The sequence below is a fragment of the Cynoglossus semilaevis genome, chromosome 16, assembly GCF_000523025.1.
Source record: "Cynoglossus semilaevis isolate Cse_v1.0 chromosome 16, Cse_v1.0, whole genome shotgun sequence".
In the NCBI taxonomy this organism is placed as follows: domain Eukaryota; kingdom Metazoa; phylum Chordata; class Actinopteri; order Pleuronectiformes; family Cynoglossidae; genus Cynoglossus; species Cynoglossus semilaevis.
Genome location: NC_024322.1, coordinates 4,429,098 through 4,447,129, shown reverse-complemented (window position 1 = coordinate 4,447,129; position 18,032 = coordinate 4,429,098). Strand labels below are relative to the sequence as shown.

The 18,032-nt window shown below is 39.0% G+C and overlaps 2 protein-coding genes across 5 annotated transcripts in view; both read right to left on the bottom strand.

Moving 5' to 3' along the window:
- phf11 (PHD finger protein 11) overlaps positions 1 to 18,032 on the bottom strand; it is a 959,893-nt gene that overhangs the window by 125,175 nt on the left and 816,686 nt on the right. The window lies entirely within an intron of this gene.
- On the bottom strand, positions 24 to 17,711 carry fer1l6 (fer-1 like family member 6). Its single transcript, XM_025064031.1, has 46 exons — positions 17,624 to 17,711; positions 16,679 to 16,988; positions 13,749 to 13,834; positions 13,028 to 13,139; positions 12,725 to 12,779; positions 12,485 to 12,616; positions 12,331 to 12,393; positions 12,119 to 12,197; positions 11,877 to 12,033; positions 11,217 to 11,403; positions 10,871 to 10,972; positions 10,692 to 10,782; positions 10,466 to 10,583; positions 10,134 to 10,374; positions 9,816 to 9,924; positions 9,503 to 9,734; positions 9,304 to 9,424; positions 9,076 to 9,176; positions 8,461 to 8,563; positions 8,263 to 8,385; positions 8,013 to 8,165; positions 7,574 to 7,745; positions 7,318 to 7,442; positions 7,078 to 7,212; positions 6,837 to 6,986; positions 6,644 to 6,751; positions 6,502 to 6,564; positions 6,250 to 6,348; positions 5,457 to 5,682; positions 5,184 to 5,368; positions 4,845 to 4,964; positions 4,706 to 4,748; positions 4,535 to 4,579; positions 3,589 to 3,686; positions 3,338 to 3,466; positions 2,906 to 3,249; positions 2,649 to 2,819; positions 2,374 to 2,528; positions 2,134 to 2,276; positions 1,959 to 2,047; positions 1,770 to 1,868; positions 1,534 to 1,654; positions 1,307 to 1,427; positions 944 to 1,098; positions 728 to 828; positions 24 to 444 (listed from the first exon to the last, which is right to left on the bottom strand). The coding sequence occupies exons 2-46, from the start codon at positions 16,693 to 16,695 to the stop codon at positions 264 to 266; spliced, it is 5,760 nt and encodes a 1,919-aa protein (XP_024919799.1). The 5' UTR covers positions 16,696 to 16,988; positions 17,624 to 17,711; the 3' UTR covers positions 24 to 263.

Genomic DNA, 18,032 nt, shown 5'->3' with positions numbered 1-18,032 from the left:
TTCTGAAAATGACAGAGCTAGAAAAAAAAGGCATTGAAGACGCTTTAATGTCAGCATGAAAAATAGCAATAAGAATGGCTAAATAAAAAAATCTTTAGAATAATATGGTGAAACAAAATCACGGCCAATATAAGGTTATGTACACTATCAATGACTGAAAAAAACCATTTACCTTGTACAACCCTGGCTTTCAGTGATACTTAAACATGCGATTGAGAACCATGTGTGGAAAACCTGGTGTTAATGTATCACTGTTGTGTGTTTTATCCATTAATTATCTTCTGTGAGATGGCACCCGGCAGCGTGTAGAAGAGCAGGACGAGGAACACGGTCAGGATGAGCAAAATCAGTGCAATGATGATGTACTTCTTATAGTTTTGCCAGATCAGGTGGAAGAAACACTTGAAGGGATTGACAAACCACGAGAAGGACGTGTCGGGACGGCTAGAAGAAAGGTTGATCATTTAAGTCCAACTGCTGTCAAAGTGCTGTCCGTTATTAATGGTTAACACGATAGAAACATTTTTCTAATGCAGGTGTTTATGTTAGTATGTGCTCACTGGGAATATTTGTGGAAATTAGCACAGTATTAACACCAAACTAGAAACACTGATTTCAACAATCAGTGCAAAAATCCTTTTAGGATTGTAACGTGAAGTTTTGTCTGATTTATATAAAAAATAACTGATTACACCAAACCGGATTTATCAAGTTTGGATTCTCTTACTTTGGTTTTGGGAGCGGCTCCGGTTCCTTCCGAGCTTTGCCGACAGGATTCTTTTCTGCCTCCTCGGCTGTCACCAGGTGGAACTCTGCTTCCACTTTACCCTGATGGATTCAAAGCAACATCCCTTCTGTCAATCAATCTGCCACACTCTGCCTCTATACAGTATGTACAATACGAGTAAGTACAGTGAGTGTGAGAGAGAGTGAGCACAGGCACCGTCAGCTCTCCAGATTTGTTGAACGGCCACCAGCCTCTGGCTCTCTTCTGCTGGAAGATGGATATCCTCTCTGAAATGTCCATCATGTCGGCCTTACAGGCCTTTGCCGTCTTTGCCCCACGAGGGAAACCGTGGAGGTTTAACTCTACAGCACCTTCACAGAAAAGTGAAAATTTCATTTTATTCCGTGCCAAAGCTTACACAACATATGTAATAATAATTCATTCAGGTTTTGTAGATTTTAACGATATATCCTGAAGCTCCAGCTCTAAAAGTCAGTTGCGATTTTAAAATGTTCCGCCCCTCGTGCTGCTCTGCACAACTAAGATTGACTGCAGCGAGAGAGAGAGAAACAGACAAACCTATGAAGTCGTCAGAAGACAGTGTCTCAAAGTCCCAGACCTGCAGAATAAGAATGGCAGGAATTTTCTGCTCCGTTTTGTCCAGAGAGAAAATGCTCTCTCTTTTTTTTACAACTATAACCTGTGAAAAAATAAAAAAAATAAAAAGTCTTCACAATTCTGTATCCACACATACATTATATTTAAGTTGAAGTCATCAGAAAATGACTTTCTGGAGTAGTCGGTACCTTCTCAGCAGGCAGGTAGCTGAAGGGGAAAACAAAACGCCAGTTAAAGTTTCCTTCTCCAGTCAGGGAGTTGTGATGGACGTCCGTCTCCTGCCGATCGTCCTCTAAACCTTTTAACCAGCTACAAGAGACAGAAACAGAGAGACTTGTTTGCTGATTCAGGGGTTGACTTTTTAATTAGAGCTGGACGAGTGATTCGCTGTCAAAATGACACAAAAACTTGACATTTTCATTACCCCTTAACGTAGATGTCACTGGACTTCTGTCCTGTTATGAAGTTGCTGTCCTCCAGAGACACGTCTTCTGTGTTCCAGATGACGATACGCAGCTCATACCTGGGACAGCATCACAATGTCAATCACTACATTCTTTTTATTGTACATGCATTCTACTGTAAATTATTCTTAAAAAGACGCAGCTGTCACCCTTTTGGTGTTCGTGGAGAAATGTCCACTGAAGGTCCAGGATGAGGCAGATCCATGGGAAACATGTCCACCCACATTTGTATCTGACCCTGCACGGATACAACAGAAGAAAGTTTGCAGTAAATTCGCAACAGCCAGTTGTTGAGTTAACGGATGTTCTCTCCAGGTTGCCTACCTGGTCCATTCCAGGTCGGGCTTTGTTGTACAGAGTCCTGGTCTCTATGTGTTCTGGTACCAGTTTGCATCCTACACCTGGAATCTCAGCCCAGCGGTGTAGAATCTTCAGAGACAAGTGCTCGTAGGATTCCTTCGGCTCATCTGAAACATGCACAGATCTCCATTCATCTTCTACTGTTTTGGAATTTCAGCATTACAGATGTAACTATAACAGTCTGACTGTTTATCACCATTGTACCTTCTTCCATGAAAACTGTTTTGCCAGCGAAGACTTTTCCCGCCACAGTGATTTGTCCTGGACTGAACTTAGGATCATCCAGACCATTGTCTTTACACAGCTTTGACAGCAGCTCAGATGGTTTCAGACAGTCCCTCCAGGCATTATAGCCATCACTGCAAACAACAACATAAGTTATTTCATTTTTTAAATATTTTTTCTTCTAAAATATAGATTGGTTTGAGCAAGCGTTACGATCAATGACAAGAAAAATAAGGAGAAACTCCCACACGTACACGCTGTACTCAGTGGGCAGCCCGCAGGTGGCTCTGTGTCGGCTGTAGAATCGATTCTCCAGGTCAATTCGAGTCTCTCCTATCAGGTCGTCCCCTCCTATCAGGTCATAGTCATAGATCACCAGCGACAGAAGAGAATCCTTAGGAAAAGTTGCCTGCATCTCAAAGGACCTGGACACAAATGTATCATTGTTCAAAGGCAGCAGACAGAAAGTTGTGCCTCAGCTGTTTTCAGCTTTTGCTGACCAGTTATTTACCTTCCAAACACAGGGTTTAGCTGTTTAGGAATGTAGTTGTCTCTGTCTTTGATTTCTTGTTTGCCAAGGCGAAGGACAATATATGGATCCGCTTTCCCATCTGGATCAGCTGGATGCAGGTTTGAAGCCTGACGAGGAATCAAAGACATTTCACCATGAGACCAGAGACGCCGCATGAAGAATAGATGTTGTGATGTACTCACAGAGACTACGTAAACCCGTATCCGGACTTGAATCGTACTATTACTGGGAATTCCTCTGTTGACTTTGAATTCTGTAAAGTCTTCCACTTCATCCCAGTCATCTGCCTCTTCTTCAGGAAGTTTGTAGAGGCAGAACTTTCCCTGTACCAGAAGAACAACACAGATTACTCTACTTTGATACTGATGATGTTTTGTGGTTCCATCAACGTCTCCATCTCCAGTGTCCCACCTTAAATTTACCGATGAACCTCTCTTCATTTGACCCCTCCTCATCATTGGCTTTACCCCTGTACAGTTCATAAGTGGTAACCCAGTCGTCAAATGGTCCAAATTCTGCCTCCAGTTCTTTATTGTACAACTGCAGGAAGTGAGACATCATCATCATTACTGTACTGTACCTTATTTTCTTTTTTCTTGGCCACTGCCAAGCACAGAGTGCCGAGTTTCCGATAATAAACTGCTCATAATCTCCCTGACTACCTTGAGTGTTGCTAACTTCGTAGGGAGAACCACATTAACTGCAACCGTTCCTTTTCCTTTGGCCTTTTTCTTCTTGTCTCCATCTTTCCCTGTTCCAGCTGGTGGAGCAAACAAACAACACATTAGGCACTGTGAGTATGAAGTATAAAAGGAAAGCTGTCACAGTGGGAAACACCAGCAACACACTACATTCAGTCTGTCCTGGGGTGAAACTATAAACATAAAAATAATCAAATTCCATTTTGACTATGCTTCTGTCTCAGATGGGGGAAAACAATCCCTATTTAATAAAGATGATAGTTGTATCACAATTATTTTCTTTTGTAGGCAAGAAAACCAAACTTATAATAAAAAAATAATAAAATAAAAATAAATAATATTTAAAAATCAACAATTTTGGTTATAGACAGAAGCAGAAACAAAACATTTCTTATTAAAAATGAATTTCTTTATGCCTGAGCATAATTCCATTATTTCCCAATGAGACAAACTAGTCCATAGAATATCTGGTAAGCTACAGCATTGTTTCCCAAAGACTGGGTCGCGACCCTCAGGTGGGTCATCTCACATTATGTTTCCCAGGAGTTTACGAATAATGTCTACTGACTTGGGTCCTGAAGGTTTGTGACTTTTAAAATATGGGTCCCACAAAGAAAGTTTGCAAAACACTGAGATACAGTATATTTTACCACAGGATGAAGTAGCATCCTTGAAGAAAACCAATATATAGAAAAAGACTTTGCTTAATTTGAAGTTACATCACTTGAAGTTCCAGTTGTGCTGTAATTTAAACTGAACCTTCTACATGAATGTGATTACTGGTATTCAAAACAGGAAATGACAGAAGCAGAATATCAGGTGTAGCCTTATTTAAAGAAGTCAGAGAAGTAAACCTGTGCTGATTAAAGCCAGTTAACACCTCTGTGCTCTTAATATCATAACTTACCCAAAAACTGTATTCCATCGCCGAGCAGGCCATGGTAATCCTCAACTGCAACGTACATGTGTTTGTAGGTAAATCGTAAACTGTTTTGTGACCTCTTAGAAGAAGAGCTTCATGAAGAATCTTAATTGGTGCAGTTAAAAACAAATATAAAGTTTATGTTATTGCTCTGACCTTTTTCAAATCCTTGAGGAAAAATGTTTTCTCCTTTCTTGGCCTGGAACAAACAAAGGTAAGTAATTGCATGACAATGTTGAACTTTAGTTTACCATTTGATAGAGAAGAGTTTGCAGAACAAACAGAACTACAGTACCTCCTTCTCCACAGATGCATAATATTTGGACCACCAGTCGATGACATTCTCTGCTGATTCGTCAGCAATGGTGCGCCGCCTTCTCTTGGTGGAACGCTTTCGAGCGCTGCTTTCCTTGGCCTAAAAAAAAAAAAAGACAAAGCAGACTTTAATGGATGGATGGATGGACTGGAGTACAGATGGATTGACCAGCCTAGTGGATGGATGGGCTGGACCAGTGGACAGATGGATGCATTAGTGAATGGATGGATGGATGGACTAGTGGATGGATGAACTAGTGGATGGATGAACTAGTGGATAATCGAAGATAGACTTATATACACCACTCATAATATATACCTTTTTCTTCTTGGACTCTTTCTCTGCATCAGGTGGAGCTGAAGTTGGCGCTGAGGGTGAAGATGAAGATGGAGGTAAAGGTGGAGCTGAAGATGGGCCTGAAGGTGGAGTTTCTTCCTCCACCGTTATAAGAAAATCTTGACTTGTTGCAGAGGTGTGGGTCTCTACAGACAGTTGAGACTTATCTGTTGGAGAAGACACAAAGACAGAGTTTAAGGTGAAGACTGACAATGGTTCATCATTCTACGACCACACAGTATTCACTGTCATTACCCTTGGAGCTGTGCGGTTGCGGTGTCAGTAGAGCTTCTTGTGATGGCAGGGTCACAGGTGGTGTCTGAATCTTGATCGGAACAGGTGGAGTTGGAGGTGGAGTGTATACAAAGGCCTTGAGGTTGTTAATGCTGTGGTTCCCAACCAACGTGCTGCGACCGAAGGCTCGCCAGTCAACAACGGTGATAGTGAGCGGGGGATGTAGGTTTTCATTCTCCGGCAACTCCTACAAAAATATAGATTGTGTATTTCATAGGGTAACAGGTAAAGTGTTGTACACTGGTTGGAAGAAAAAAAATCATCAGTTGAAATAAAAGATGAATGAGTATGCTGCGTTATCTCAAAAAGTTAGTGGTCAAACCATGACAATACAGGCTCTAGTACAGTAGGTGGCAGTATAGGCCTAAAATCATTGGTTGTGACCCGCTATTAAACCAAGACGTCACGTCCCTACGTAGCCTGAGTGACATTCAGGTGTTCCCATAGAACTTCTACCACAGACACAAACAGTGTTTCTGTGAAGAAAGGAACTCTTTACAGTTAATATTCTTAATATTTAATATATTGACAGTGATGGCGGACCAGTTTTACTTTTAATAAGTCCATTTCAGTTGGTTATGGTATTCCACATAGTTCTTACAAATAAAGGATCATTGTAATTGGTCATAATTTGTCTAGAAACTAATTTTATCAATCCTATCTCATCGTGACTTGAGTGTATCATCAGTTACATCCCTACAGACTATATTAAACCTCTCCACTACATATGTTAAGATTGAGTTTTTGCTCTTACCAGTATGATGGCATCGACCAGTGTGGTGAAGTTCGGGTTTGACTTGTATTTCTGAATTACGGAGGAGCGAAGAGTTTTGCCTGCACACTCGATAAAGACCTGCAGAGGAAGCATGTGCAGTTGCTTTCACTTTATATTCTCCAATAAAAAAAAACACAATTTCTAACTGAGTTAAGTTGATTTTCATTGTTATCTAAATAATGAATTATAAAGAATAATTCTGGTCATTTCAAGGTTCTTTCTTAAGTGTACCTGTGGACGGTCAACAGACAGAAGCTGGACCTTCTTCAACTCCCTCAGACCCCAGAACAACACCTGATGGAGATAGAGCATAAATGTTTCCTTCGCAAACACACATGATCTATATTCTTATCTCCTTAATGAACATTCAGACCTCCAATTTGTAGGTCCTCAGAACAGGTCGGATGTTGGCCGGGACCACATATTTGCCTCCTTCCTCTTCCTCTAACGGGGGCAGATGAGACCCTGCGAGATCTGTAATCTATAGCAATATACCTTCAATTTAAATATATCACTTTCATTTTGAATTGAAATGAAATAACTGTACGACATGTGAAAGAACTGACCTCCAGCAGTTCAAATGCAGCCAGCAGGTCTCCTCCAGACTGACTGCCGCAGTGCAATGGGCTGTATTTCAGCATAGGGGGCGTGTAAGATTCAGAGGCCAGACGAACTTCTGGCACAGCAACAGTGGCCCCAAGATATTCTGCTTTTCCCTGCACATGACAAAGAAAGTTTTTCATGTTGTTTGTTAGTGAAAAACATCAATTTTGTTGTTGACTTTTTAATCTTTTGGGAGATGTATACCAGAGCATCATCATCGTACACTTCGATGATGACACGAGGAGGCTCCTGCAGGATGTACTGTGTGTCTCCACTCAGCTGCAGGGGTGTCATTAGCAAACACTGATTCCATGTAGGACTGAGAGTCTGGCTGATTATCTAGAAGGAACCAGTACACACATGAAGATCCCACATTAACATTACCAAGTTAGGTTACTGATTAAACCTTTAAACTCAACAAAAACTCTGAACCAACACACTCACGTTGGTGGTTTGGCAGTTTGACAGGAATGTGATGCGAGCGAACGGATCAGACAGCCCTGTGTTGTCAGCAGCGATCAGACCTCGTGCCTGATACATGTGACACCTCAACTGGAACTTACGCTGCTCTACAGACATGGACGAGAATGGGGGAGGGAATTAAAATGTAAATTTCATATTGATGGTAGACATTTATTCCAAAGAAACTTCGATCAGTTTCTGAAAATTCATGAGGACATTTTACAGTCACTTTTGTTACCTGTGCAAACCAGGAACGATGGAGGGTTGTAGGCATCAGCGCCCCCAAGGGCTGGACTGAATCCTGCAGGCAAGTCATCCAACATATGATTGGAGTCTGAACAGCGTCCTAACCACAAGTACACGTCCAGCTTTGCTTGGACTGAAAATCCAGCAACGCGCTTCCCTGGAGGCTACAACACAAACACAACAGCAATCAAAGATTTAGACATTTTATCAAAAATGGACTTAAAAATAGACCTAGACATCAATGAACATTTGCCAATTGGAAAGTTCAATTTTTGGAATTTCTCACTTTTCTCTTTTCTCATACTGTAAAGATGATAAAAACAGACCAAAATGCAAGTTAACATCACTAGATAACTCAACCTTTCACACAAGTGTTTCAGTATTTTTCTACGTGTGAACCCCCTTCACTGTGTTGGGTCTATTTCGGTCACCTTCAGAAACAGCGTTATAACTTTCCCACAGTGGACTCCCTGTTCCTCCTGGTTGCTGGAGTACAACAGGTCTCTGGCCTGGACACGAGTGCCTGCTACACGTTTGTTATTGCTCAGCAGCCACACAAACACATCTGGCAGTGTGTGCTGGGGCTGCAAAAAAAAAAAAAAAACAGGACACACAACTCCGGTGATTAATGGTCACGGCAGCATCTAAGGTGGACACAGAGACAGAGGGCGAGGCTTGTACCTCCTCCACAAGGAAACGTAGTCTCTGTGTGAGTTTCGTCGCATCCTGCAACATGACTTTCTCCTCAGCACCTCCTTTTCTCTTCCTCTCCACCAGAGACTGAGCGTCCTCTATCATACTGGCCTGCCACACACACAGTAACGACATTTAAAACATTTCATACAGCACTAGAATCCAGTTTTTCTAAGAGTTTCTGACCAGCTCTTGTGTGCACATGGTTAGAATCTTCTTGTCCAGCTGTGTCAGGTAATTGGACTTCAGCTCAGCCTTCAGTTTGGCTTCAGCTGCTGATATGTAACACCTGCAATGAACAGCCAAAAAAAAACACACCAGCAACTCAGTCGTTGTTGTGTCACATGTATATTATCCATTCAATACGAAGTTTGCCTCATCTCTGCTAAACAAAATGATCTCATTGAAAAACTAAAAGGGCCAAAACCTTCAAAAAAAAGGACCAAAAGAAAAAAGAAAGAAAGAAGGAAAAAGATAAATAAGGAAAAAGAAAGATAGAACAAAAGAAAGAAGGAAAGAAAGAAATAAGGAAGGAAAGAAAGGAAAAAGGAAAGAAAGAAACAAGGAAAGAAAGAAAAAAGAAAGAAAGGAAAAAAGAAACAAGGAAAAAAAGAGATTTTGAGATTTTAAAATACTTTATTGACAGTTGATGTAAAACTGTAAAACACCCAGTTACATCAGAATGTAGTGGAAAGAAATCAATAAGAAAGAAAGAAAGAAAATTCCAAAGCGACTGTTCATCACCAAATTAAAAACATCAGCAGACGTATCAGTATCAGTCTGTAGTAACAGTGAAAATACCTGGCATCCATACAGAATTCTTTGAAGACAACTTTAAGCTTGTCCCTCACGCCAGGATCTAATTTTCTGTGCAGCTCTTCCACCCTGGCTACACCCTCCTCCTAAAAAACAGGAACGCAATATTTTACCAACACTGTGTAAAACCAAAACACGCAATATCCAGTGGAACGTGTGTGTGTGTGTGTGTGTGTGTGTGTGTGTGAGAGTGTGCGTGCTTCAACCACATACAAACAGAACAACTATGTTTTCCAACATGTTTGAGTTGAAGAGTCGATAGGTTCTGTTCTCCCACTGACTCAGGACATTGATACACGGCTTCTGCTTCTCTAGGGGCAGATACATGTAGTACCTGTATGTGAAAAAACACACAGTACACCATGAGTACACCAAGTATTGGTCGTCAACTTCTAATCATTAAAACCAGAACCTGTTTCCGTCGATGATGAGTGGTTTTTCCGGAGGAGTGGCGGACTTTATGGTCAGAGGAGCCTCCTGACCTTCTCTGGGCAGGAGTGGAGATGATGGGGAGGAGCTGAGAGGGGAGGAGCCTGACATGTCACCACTGTCTGGGACTTCCAGTGCTCTTCTCCTTCGAGAAAGACTGGGGCTGGAATTGGAGCTGGTCTGACCTGTGGTCTCCAAGGTGTTACCGAAGTTCCCTTCAGGAGAAAATAAGATCAAAGAAAAGTGAATAAGACTGTGGAGTGTTTTTATATAATATGACTTATTGGTTTACTCACCCATGGAGAACTCAAAACTTATTGGTTTGTCTCCAATCTTTCTGTCAATCAAAGTGGCTTCAAACAGTGCTCCAAAAAGTATGAAGCCCTCCATGTTGTTGACATTCAGCTGGTAACCAAACATAATCAATGATTACTGTAGTAAACAAGTTGCCAGAAGAGGCAATAGAAATGTAACTCGAGTTTTTCACAGCTTTTGCACAATTTTATTTTTCACTTTTTAAGATGTTTGTTTGCTAACTGTAGCTACAGAACAACACATTCTATATCTGGTTGTTCTACAGTACATTCTCTTCTGTGGATGTTTTTCTTTCTTACCGTAGGAGGAGACTCCACAGGTAGAACCTCTGCTGGGACTGGTTTTCCTTTGTCGTCATCAGCTGCTCCTCCTCCAGGTGGCGCTCCTGCGGCGGCTCCTGCTCCTGCAGCTTTACCATCCTTCACCGCAGCCTTACCCGCTTTGGGGTCTTTAATGGACTTGACCATTTGGCTAAGTTTGGACTCTGTGCCGGAGCCTCCTGACATGATCTCCACTGCCAGTTCCATGTAGATCCTCCCCCTGGAACCAGGATGGTTAAAACAACCAATATAGTTGACAACTCAATGATTACTTTTATTTTATTTATCATTATCATCATTTATAGTTCAACCTGTATGCCACTCCTTGTCCAATGCCTTCATTCAGCTCCACTGTGTCATCACCTATTGAGAAACTTCGAGGAGCGCCGTAAAGGTTAACCCAAGCGGGACCAAAAGTTGGTAAGAAGCCTTGGAAAAAAAGTCAAATACAAAAGAAAACTGAGTGAAAGTAATTAACAAAAAAATGTTAATTATTTTCCCTCTACTATTTAACCCTGTGTTTTCAACGTTTCTGACCTCTGTCACCATCCTGGTCATTGGAGATACGTCTCAGGTCGAAGTAATGGGTTGCTATAGCAACATCACTCATGCCTCCTGCATCCCAGACCTACAACACAACAGACACCACATTCTTGTGCCAATTTTATACATATTATTTAAATGTTAAAAATATAACATATGACTCCATCCCTGACCTGAATCTTTAACCTCTGACACAGAGGAGGAAACATCTCTACAAAGATGACCTGTTCATTCCAGACAGGGTCTGCTGTGGACTTCTGTGTGGACGTACGACCCTGAGCAGAAAGTGTTTTCTTTTAAAAAAAAGGTATTTGCTTTTCCTGAAAGTAAATTAAATTTATATACAGGTGTTGTACAAACAAGCAACATACGTTAATATAATTGGAAGTTTTGTGTTTTTGTAATTACAACATTACATAAATACAAAGCTCTTTAACACAACTAATCTAAACCTGGATTCCAAAAGTTTTATTGGTAGGTAAAACGTCTTTTTAAACAGAATCATAGCATTCTACGCACCACTTTATTGAAGAAGCTGACGACGACATACGGGTCTACGAGTGCTGTGTTGTCTCCAATGAAAGCCTTGGTGACGTTGGCCATGAGGCCGGAGTCGTTCCGTGGAAGACCTTCAGCTCGATACACCTTCACTGAGAAACGAGCCCACGGTCTCTCAGCTGGGAAACCTTCTGGTATAAGTAGATTCCTGAGAAGAGAACAAATTAAATGGGGATATAAATACAAAAATATCTGTATATTCAAGGCAAATTATATCTCAAAGTGTCTTAATGTTCTTCAACTCTACACCAACTCTTCTTTATTCTCAGTTATCTACGATCAAAAATCTAATATAATTTTTTTGTAATCAATTCAACTGATTTTCAGACATATTAAAGGTTTTATGAACAAGTTAGCTGCAGTTTGCTAGACTGAAGACACCTTCTAAAAGGCCTTTGTTTTGCCAACTTTGATCTGATTGGTTAAAGAAACTATTTCACTGCCTCTGAAGGCCTTAAGGCAGATTTCTTTCACCCTGGCAACACACAATGGCTGAAATATGATTGGATGAAACTGGCTGCAGTGCACCATGGTAGACATGCTATATATTAACTGAGTTTAGAAGTATATTGTTTTATAAGTTAGGTTTATTTAAGTTTTATTTAAGTATGAATAACATACTTGTCTATCTGCTCTTCAGCATCACTTGCTTTTTGACCTGGTTGCACTGCGTCGCCTTTCGCTGACACACTGATGTCACACTTGACATAACCTTTGACACCAGTGCTGATGTCATTGGGATTCATCAATGTGGCCCATTTATTGACAAACTGGTGACCTGGAAAAATAGAAAAATAAACACTTTTGGGTTGAATGCAGAGGTTGTTGTTTTTTCTTCCATGAATAAGAAGCTGTTACCATACCAGGCTGTTTGTAGACTGTCCACACATCCAACTTAAAGGACCCAATAAAGAAATTTCTGAGCATCTTTGAATGCATCACCTACAGAAGGAGAGAGAAAACTCTGAAAATTAAGAAGTCATTTGCAAACCCTAATGTCTCTAAAACTCAAGATCCAGCAGACATCCAGTAAATCAGCTCACACATCAAGACACAACACACAGTATGTACTCACTGTTATCTTGATGACTTTGTCAAAGAAGATTTCTTTGTGGGCAAAGAAGTCAAACACGAAATACTGGGAGAAAGAGAGAAAGACGAGCTGTTTGTGAAACATCACATGTTTAACACTGAGAGAACTTTTTTAAACTCTGCAATTCTAGCCCAACCTCATTGTAAAACGGAGCGTTGGTTCCTTCTTGAACCGAGGTCTGCTTTTTCTCATCACCGATTTCAATCACAACGCTTGGATTAATGTTTTCTCCCACTAGCTGTCTGGCCTCGGTGATATTGATAGCAATCTGTGAGAGAATTGACAAAAATTAATTAATCCAACACGTGCCATGATAAGCCGGCATCAACTTTTTTCTTGATTCCCCCCATAACATCCGGTGTGTGGAACTTTTTACCTGGAAACTCTGAGGTTTCTTTTCACTGATCTGGATCCGAGTTTTCAGTTTAGACCTTTGGAAATGTCACATTAGAGGGAAGAATTAAAAACCAACTCCAATGGAGGAATAAACATAAATACATTTGTATATTTACGATACAGTGCTAAGCAAACACACCAGTCAACACTCAACTGTGATTGATTTTAATAACTTGTTGAGAATTTCTCAACAAATTATTAACTTAGCCACTAAGGCAGTATTGTTTTATGAATTCAAATGTAATTTGTGTGATAATGGCATTATGTCATGTGTGCTTTTAACCTCTTGCTGCCTGGTAATATCCTGGTCCTGAGCGCATGAGGTTCTGATGGTTCCTCAGGAGGTTCTTCTTCCAGCAGTAAACTCTCTTCAGACGGCCCCGGCTGCTCACTCTCTGTTCACAGATGCACAAGAAAGAACTAAATATTCTAAAACAGAGACCATTCCATTTCCTTATATATATCATCTAAAAAAAGAATTACTCCTATATTATCCTATATAAATATTGACGTTATGTTATTATATTAAATATCAATATTAAAATGTATTTATTTAACTAGTAGGTCAAAGGGTCAAAGCTGGTGTCCATGTATTTGGTGAATACCATATAGATATGTAACCATTCTCAAAACAGACAGGCAATAACAATGGTCAAATAAAGGTGTAAATATTGACAACTGACGATTACCAATGATATTGTTCTTCAAATTATCCTTAACCACCGCATTAGCTGATGCACTTGTTGATGTAAGAACCGGCTCGGGTCGATTAATCCACCCATTTCAATTTAATCCTGCCCTTGATCTCTATATGAGTTTATGTCCTAATAGTTTTCCCTCGATGACATAAATCACCCAGGACGACTTTTCTCTACAGACTGGTGTTTATCATGTGACTATTTAACAAAGGTTTGTCTCTCCTTGATATGACAGATGATAAATCCACTGTACACTTGAGATGCAGCCAAGATTCTGTCTGTGAGTGTTTGTTTTCCAGGCCTTACCCATTGCTCCCTTGTTTGCTAGGATCAGGTCTTTTGTTGACTTCTTTTTCTTTTTCCCTTTCAGTCCAAATAACAGCTTGGCCTTTCTGCAGGAGAAAGACTTTTCTGTGAGGCTAATCACATCAACATTCATTCACAGAATGACACACAGTATTTCAATAACAATAACAGTGTGTTAAATGTGACTTTAGATGGCCAGAATTATATGACTGATAAATGAAATAAAAGATCTGGCCAAAAACTTGACAAAAGACTAGATTAGATACCAGTGAAACCAGAGTGGAAAATAATGAATAGACAAAGAACGGGCACCGAAAAAAATCCTTTGACACCTGTTTCATAGGCTAATAAAATATTTTGGTGCATTAAACACATGTTAAAAGTCGCTAGAAAGTCTATATCCTACTATATAGAATTTATATACTACTGTGTGTTTCCACATCTGAAAAATTCCAACTTGCACCTTTTGATCTCAAGAATATTCTACTAGATCAACCCCTGCTCCATACTCCATATTGTACGTACATATGTACTGTACATACTGTAGATATGTACTGTACGTACATATGTACACATACAATACATACATATGCCTGTTGTTATTCTGATACTAAGGCTAATTTCTACATAATGAGAACTCAACTCAAGTACTGATTATCTTTAAATTGTCACTAAAGTGCGACCAATATCAAAAAAATACGAGGAATAAAAAACAAATTATAAAAAATGTATAGTAAAGGGAAAAAGATTGGTTCGCAAGTACAGGGAAATTAATTTTTTTCATTGACACTGAATTTGTCATTAAAGTGACACACATACATACTGTAGATGTGTGTGTGTCCCGTTACTGTCAAAAACTGTGTGTAATATTTACACTGCACATCACTTTGTCATCTAAGTGGATGACCACAGTGATTTTTACATAGATGAACTGATATTATAACAGCCCATTCACACGTAGAATAATTACACAATTTCCAAACAGAACACATTGGATTTTAAATAAATACATCATACTCATATTTATTCATTTTTACGCCCCTTTTTAAGGAATAAAAAGAGTGAAAGTTTGTTTCCTGCAGACACAATACTCACTTACACAGTAGATGTAAATCCGTTTTTTCTCATTCTGTAATTATTTAGCTAACATGAATAGTTTTTAATGAATGTTTAGTCAGTTTTATTCCTATTTTCCACCTTGAAGAATATTAAAACATTTGTATTTGCAGTATATTTCCTGAGAGCAATAGCAGCTGTTTTTCCACCCATCAGCATCTTAAAAGAATATGTTAAAGGATGTATAAAAAAAAACATCAATGCTGCTTCTTCTCACCTGTTCTGGGTTTCAGGACTTTACAAAATATCCATTCTTTCTCTAAATGTTTCCCAGCTTCAGTAAAGGTCTTCAAATTTATCAAACTAACATCATTGATCTACTCTATATTTCTCCTCTCCGACTTCTTCCTCAGTTGACACCAGTGTTCAGTAAATATACTCATCCCATAATCCTCCAGCTCAACAACAGCGTCCTAATACCCACATAAAATTAGTCATGCAAGCCTTCAACTTTCAATGTCCCACCTAGATTAAACTTTACACTTCATTTTTCTCCTGTCTTGCAATGAAAACATCATTCCTTTTCTGTCCACGTTTGTCGCGCCTTTATTGTGTAACTGAGTTTGTTGGTTTTGGTTGTGTGATGTGATGTGTCCTGCCCTTCTGTTCGCATGCTAAAAATGTCTCTTTATTTTGTAAATATTTTATGGATGATTCACCTACGATATTTGAAAAAAATAATATATATATATATACTGTATATATATGGCTGATTCACCAACAATATTTAAAACATACATATAAATGTTTTTTTTTTTTTTAACGTCACATAGAATTACTGGTTAATAGCAGATGTTATTAAAACCTTGATCTGGGCTTATTTTTAATATATAGTATTTAATCTTTCATGTCATGTTTAGGTTCATAAAATTGTTTCCCTAAAATTCATTGTAAACAATTTTAAAATCACTTTATGTTCTCTTAAAATAAGATGTGATTGGTTAGTTGAGACTACACATTGGGACTCTGGAACCATTGTTCTATTGGTTGTATTTATTGCGGTAAATGGACCAACTTTATCCTATTTTGGGCTCATGTTTACGTTTTTCTCCATACAGATGTTAATTTAAAATGTGTCTTATTTGTAAGACTTAAACATGATGAGACAAGTGTCTCAGGTGTCTCCAACAGCTTCGACAAGTTCTATCATTACACCGTTTTATCTGTTGATCTGTGTTACTTTTTAGTTGATAAAGTTGGTGTCAAGGCTTCAAAATAAAACATTTTGCGTGATGGAGTTACATTTTTACGCCAGAATGGAACCCTGTTAAATGTATAAAAGCAACCAACAATGTTCAATAACGCAATCTATTTTTTTCTTTTCTCAAAACTAATAATAATAATAAAAAAAGAAAATCGAAAATTTAAAAACAATGGATTTTATTCCTCAAAGACTCAGAGAGTTCCCTGCTGAGTTAAGTAGACCCAAAAGAGAATATTTAGAGAAAAATCTTTTTATAAATCAGCCTTTCCACTTTGAAACCAAATTACACAGACCTCAATTTACACACACGACTGAAACCAGGAGAGCTACTCTTGACTTTCAGGGTTTTACTGTATCATAGTGAAAGTAGTACTACTAGTAGTAATAGAGTCAAAGTTAAAGACTAGACTCCATTTGCCTAAATTGAATTAAGTAGTCAATTAAAAATGTCAGACACTAATATCACACTTTATATTTATATGATATATATATATATAAGTGTGAGTCCATCAGTTGAGTTTAGAACATTCAGCACATTTACAACATCGACCAACAACTGGCTGGTTGTATTAAAAACTAAGAAATGAAAAAAGAGAAATCTCTCTTTTACCTTATTTTTGGATCCATAGCTGCCCTCAGATGTCAGCGTCTCCAATTACAGCATCTAGATGGACACACACACACACTGGCTGCAGGTGTCTCTGCAGGCAGACAGACAGAGTGGGATGTGGGAGTAGAGTGTGACCAGGTGATTGGTGGCTGAACTGGAGAATCTGTTTATTCAAGGAATGTTCAGTTGTTGGAAAGGTGAACAGGCACTTGGATGACGGACGGTCAGCTCCTGATTCATTCATGTTTGATCACCCGACGGAGAGGTCAGGAGGTCAACTTTCTGCCGTTTGCTGAATGACTCCATAGTCCTGGATTTAAACATTTAATTCCATGTATATCACAGTTTGCACTACTTTGATATTCAATAAAGATAGTTATGTGTCACATATAGTTATTCAGAGTTTTACTCTTGTTTTTATTCCAAAATATATTTCTTATTTAAAACTCAATGATGAATGTATAAATAATACTATAATAAATTATAGTATAGTATTTATTAAAGTGTAGTATTTACCTGAGACTAGAACCAACCATAGACTGGAAAATGTTTAAATTGTATAAATAAAAAATATAATGTGTTAATAATCACTTATTACTGTTTGCCTCAGATTACCTTCAGAGGAATGTTAAGATAAAGTATAGGAGATTTTTACATGGTGTGTTTTCAGATATAGACCTAACCAGGATGTATAAAACTGGTAGAGTTAACAAACCCACCCTCAGTAAACACAGCAGGCAACCGCAGCTCAAACCTGTCAGTCACGAAGGACATGTGACAGCCAATCACAAAATCACAGGCTTTTTTTTAACCTTTCATCACAGCTGCTGTCCCATCAACCAACAACAAAAAATGTTTACCTGGCAACTGAGCCAGGGAATGTGAAAACTAGAGTAGAGTTGAACTGAATACTGCAGCTTAGGGTCAACATGAGGGGTAATTTACCTGCTGGTCTGGTACTGACAGGGATCCAGAAAGGTCTCCAGTCTGTGTACTTTTGGTGTCCTATGTATTTGTAGATTGGTAAGGCTCTGCTTTACAGAGAGATACATATCTGTGTGACACCACAAGAAACAAGCAGATACAGGTTAACATTTCAATGTGGACATGTCAGGTAGAGACGGAAACTTTGGTGTTAAAAAAAAAAAATACTTGCAGCCATCAAGACATCACAGTATCACCCAATGAGCACCACATATTGTGTCCAGACAAAGACTAATGAAGTAACGGCTAGTGTATTTATATAATTATTTTGTAGTCTTTTCGAATTCAGTTTAGACCCTTATTTATACACTATCAAGATCATATTAGTTACTGATAGATTAGTCTTGGTTGACAAAGACTAACTGACGTC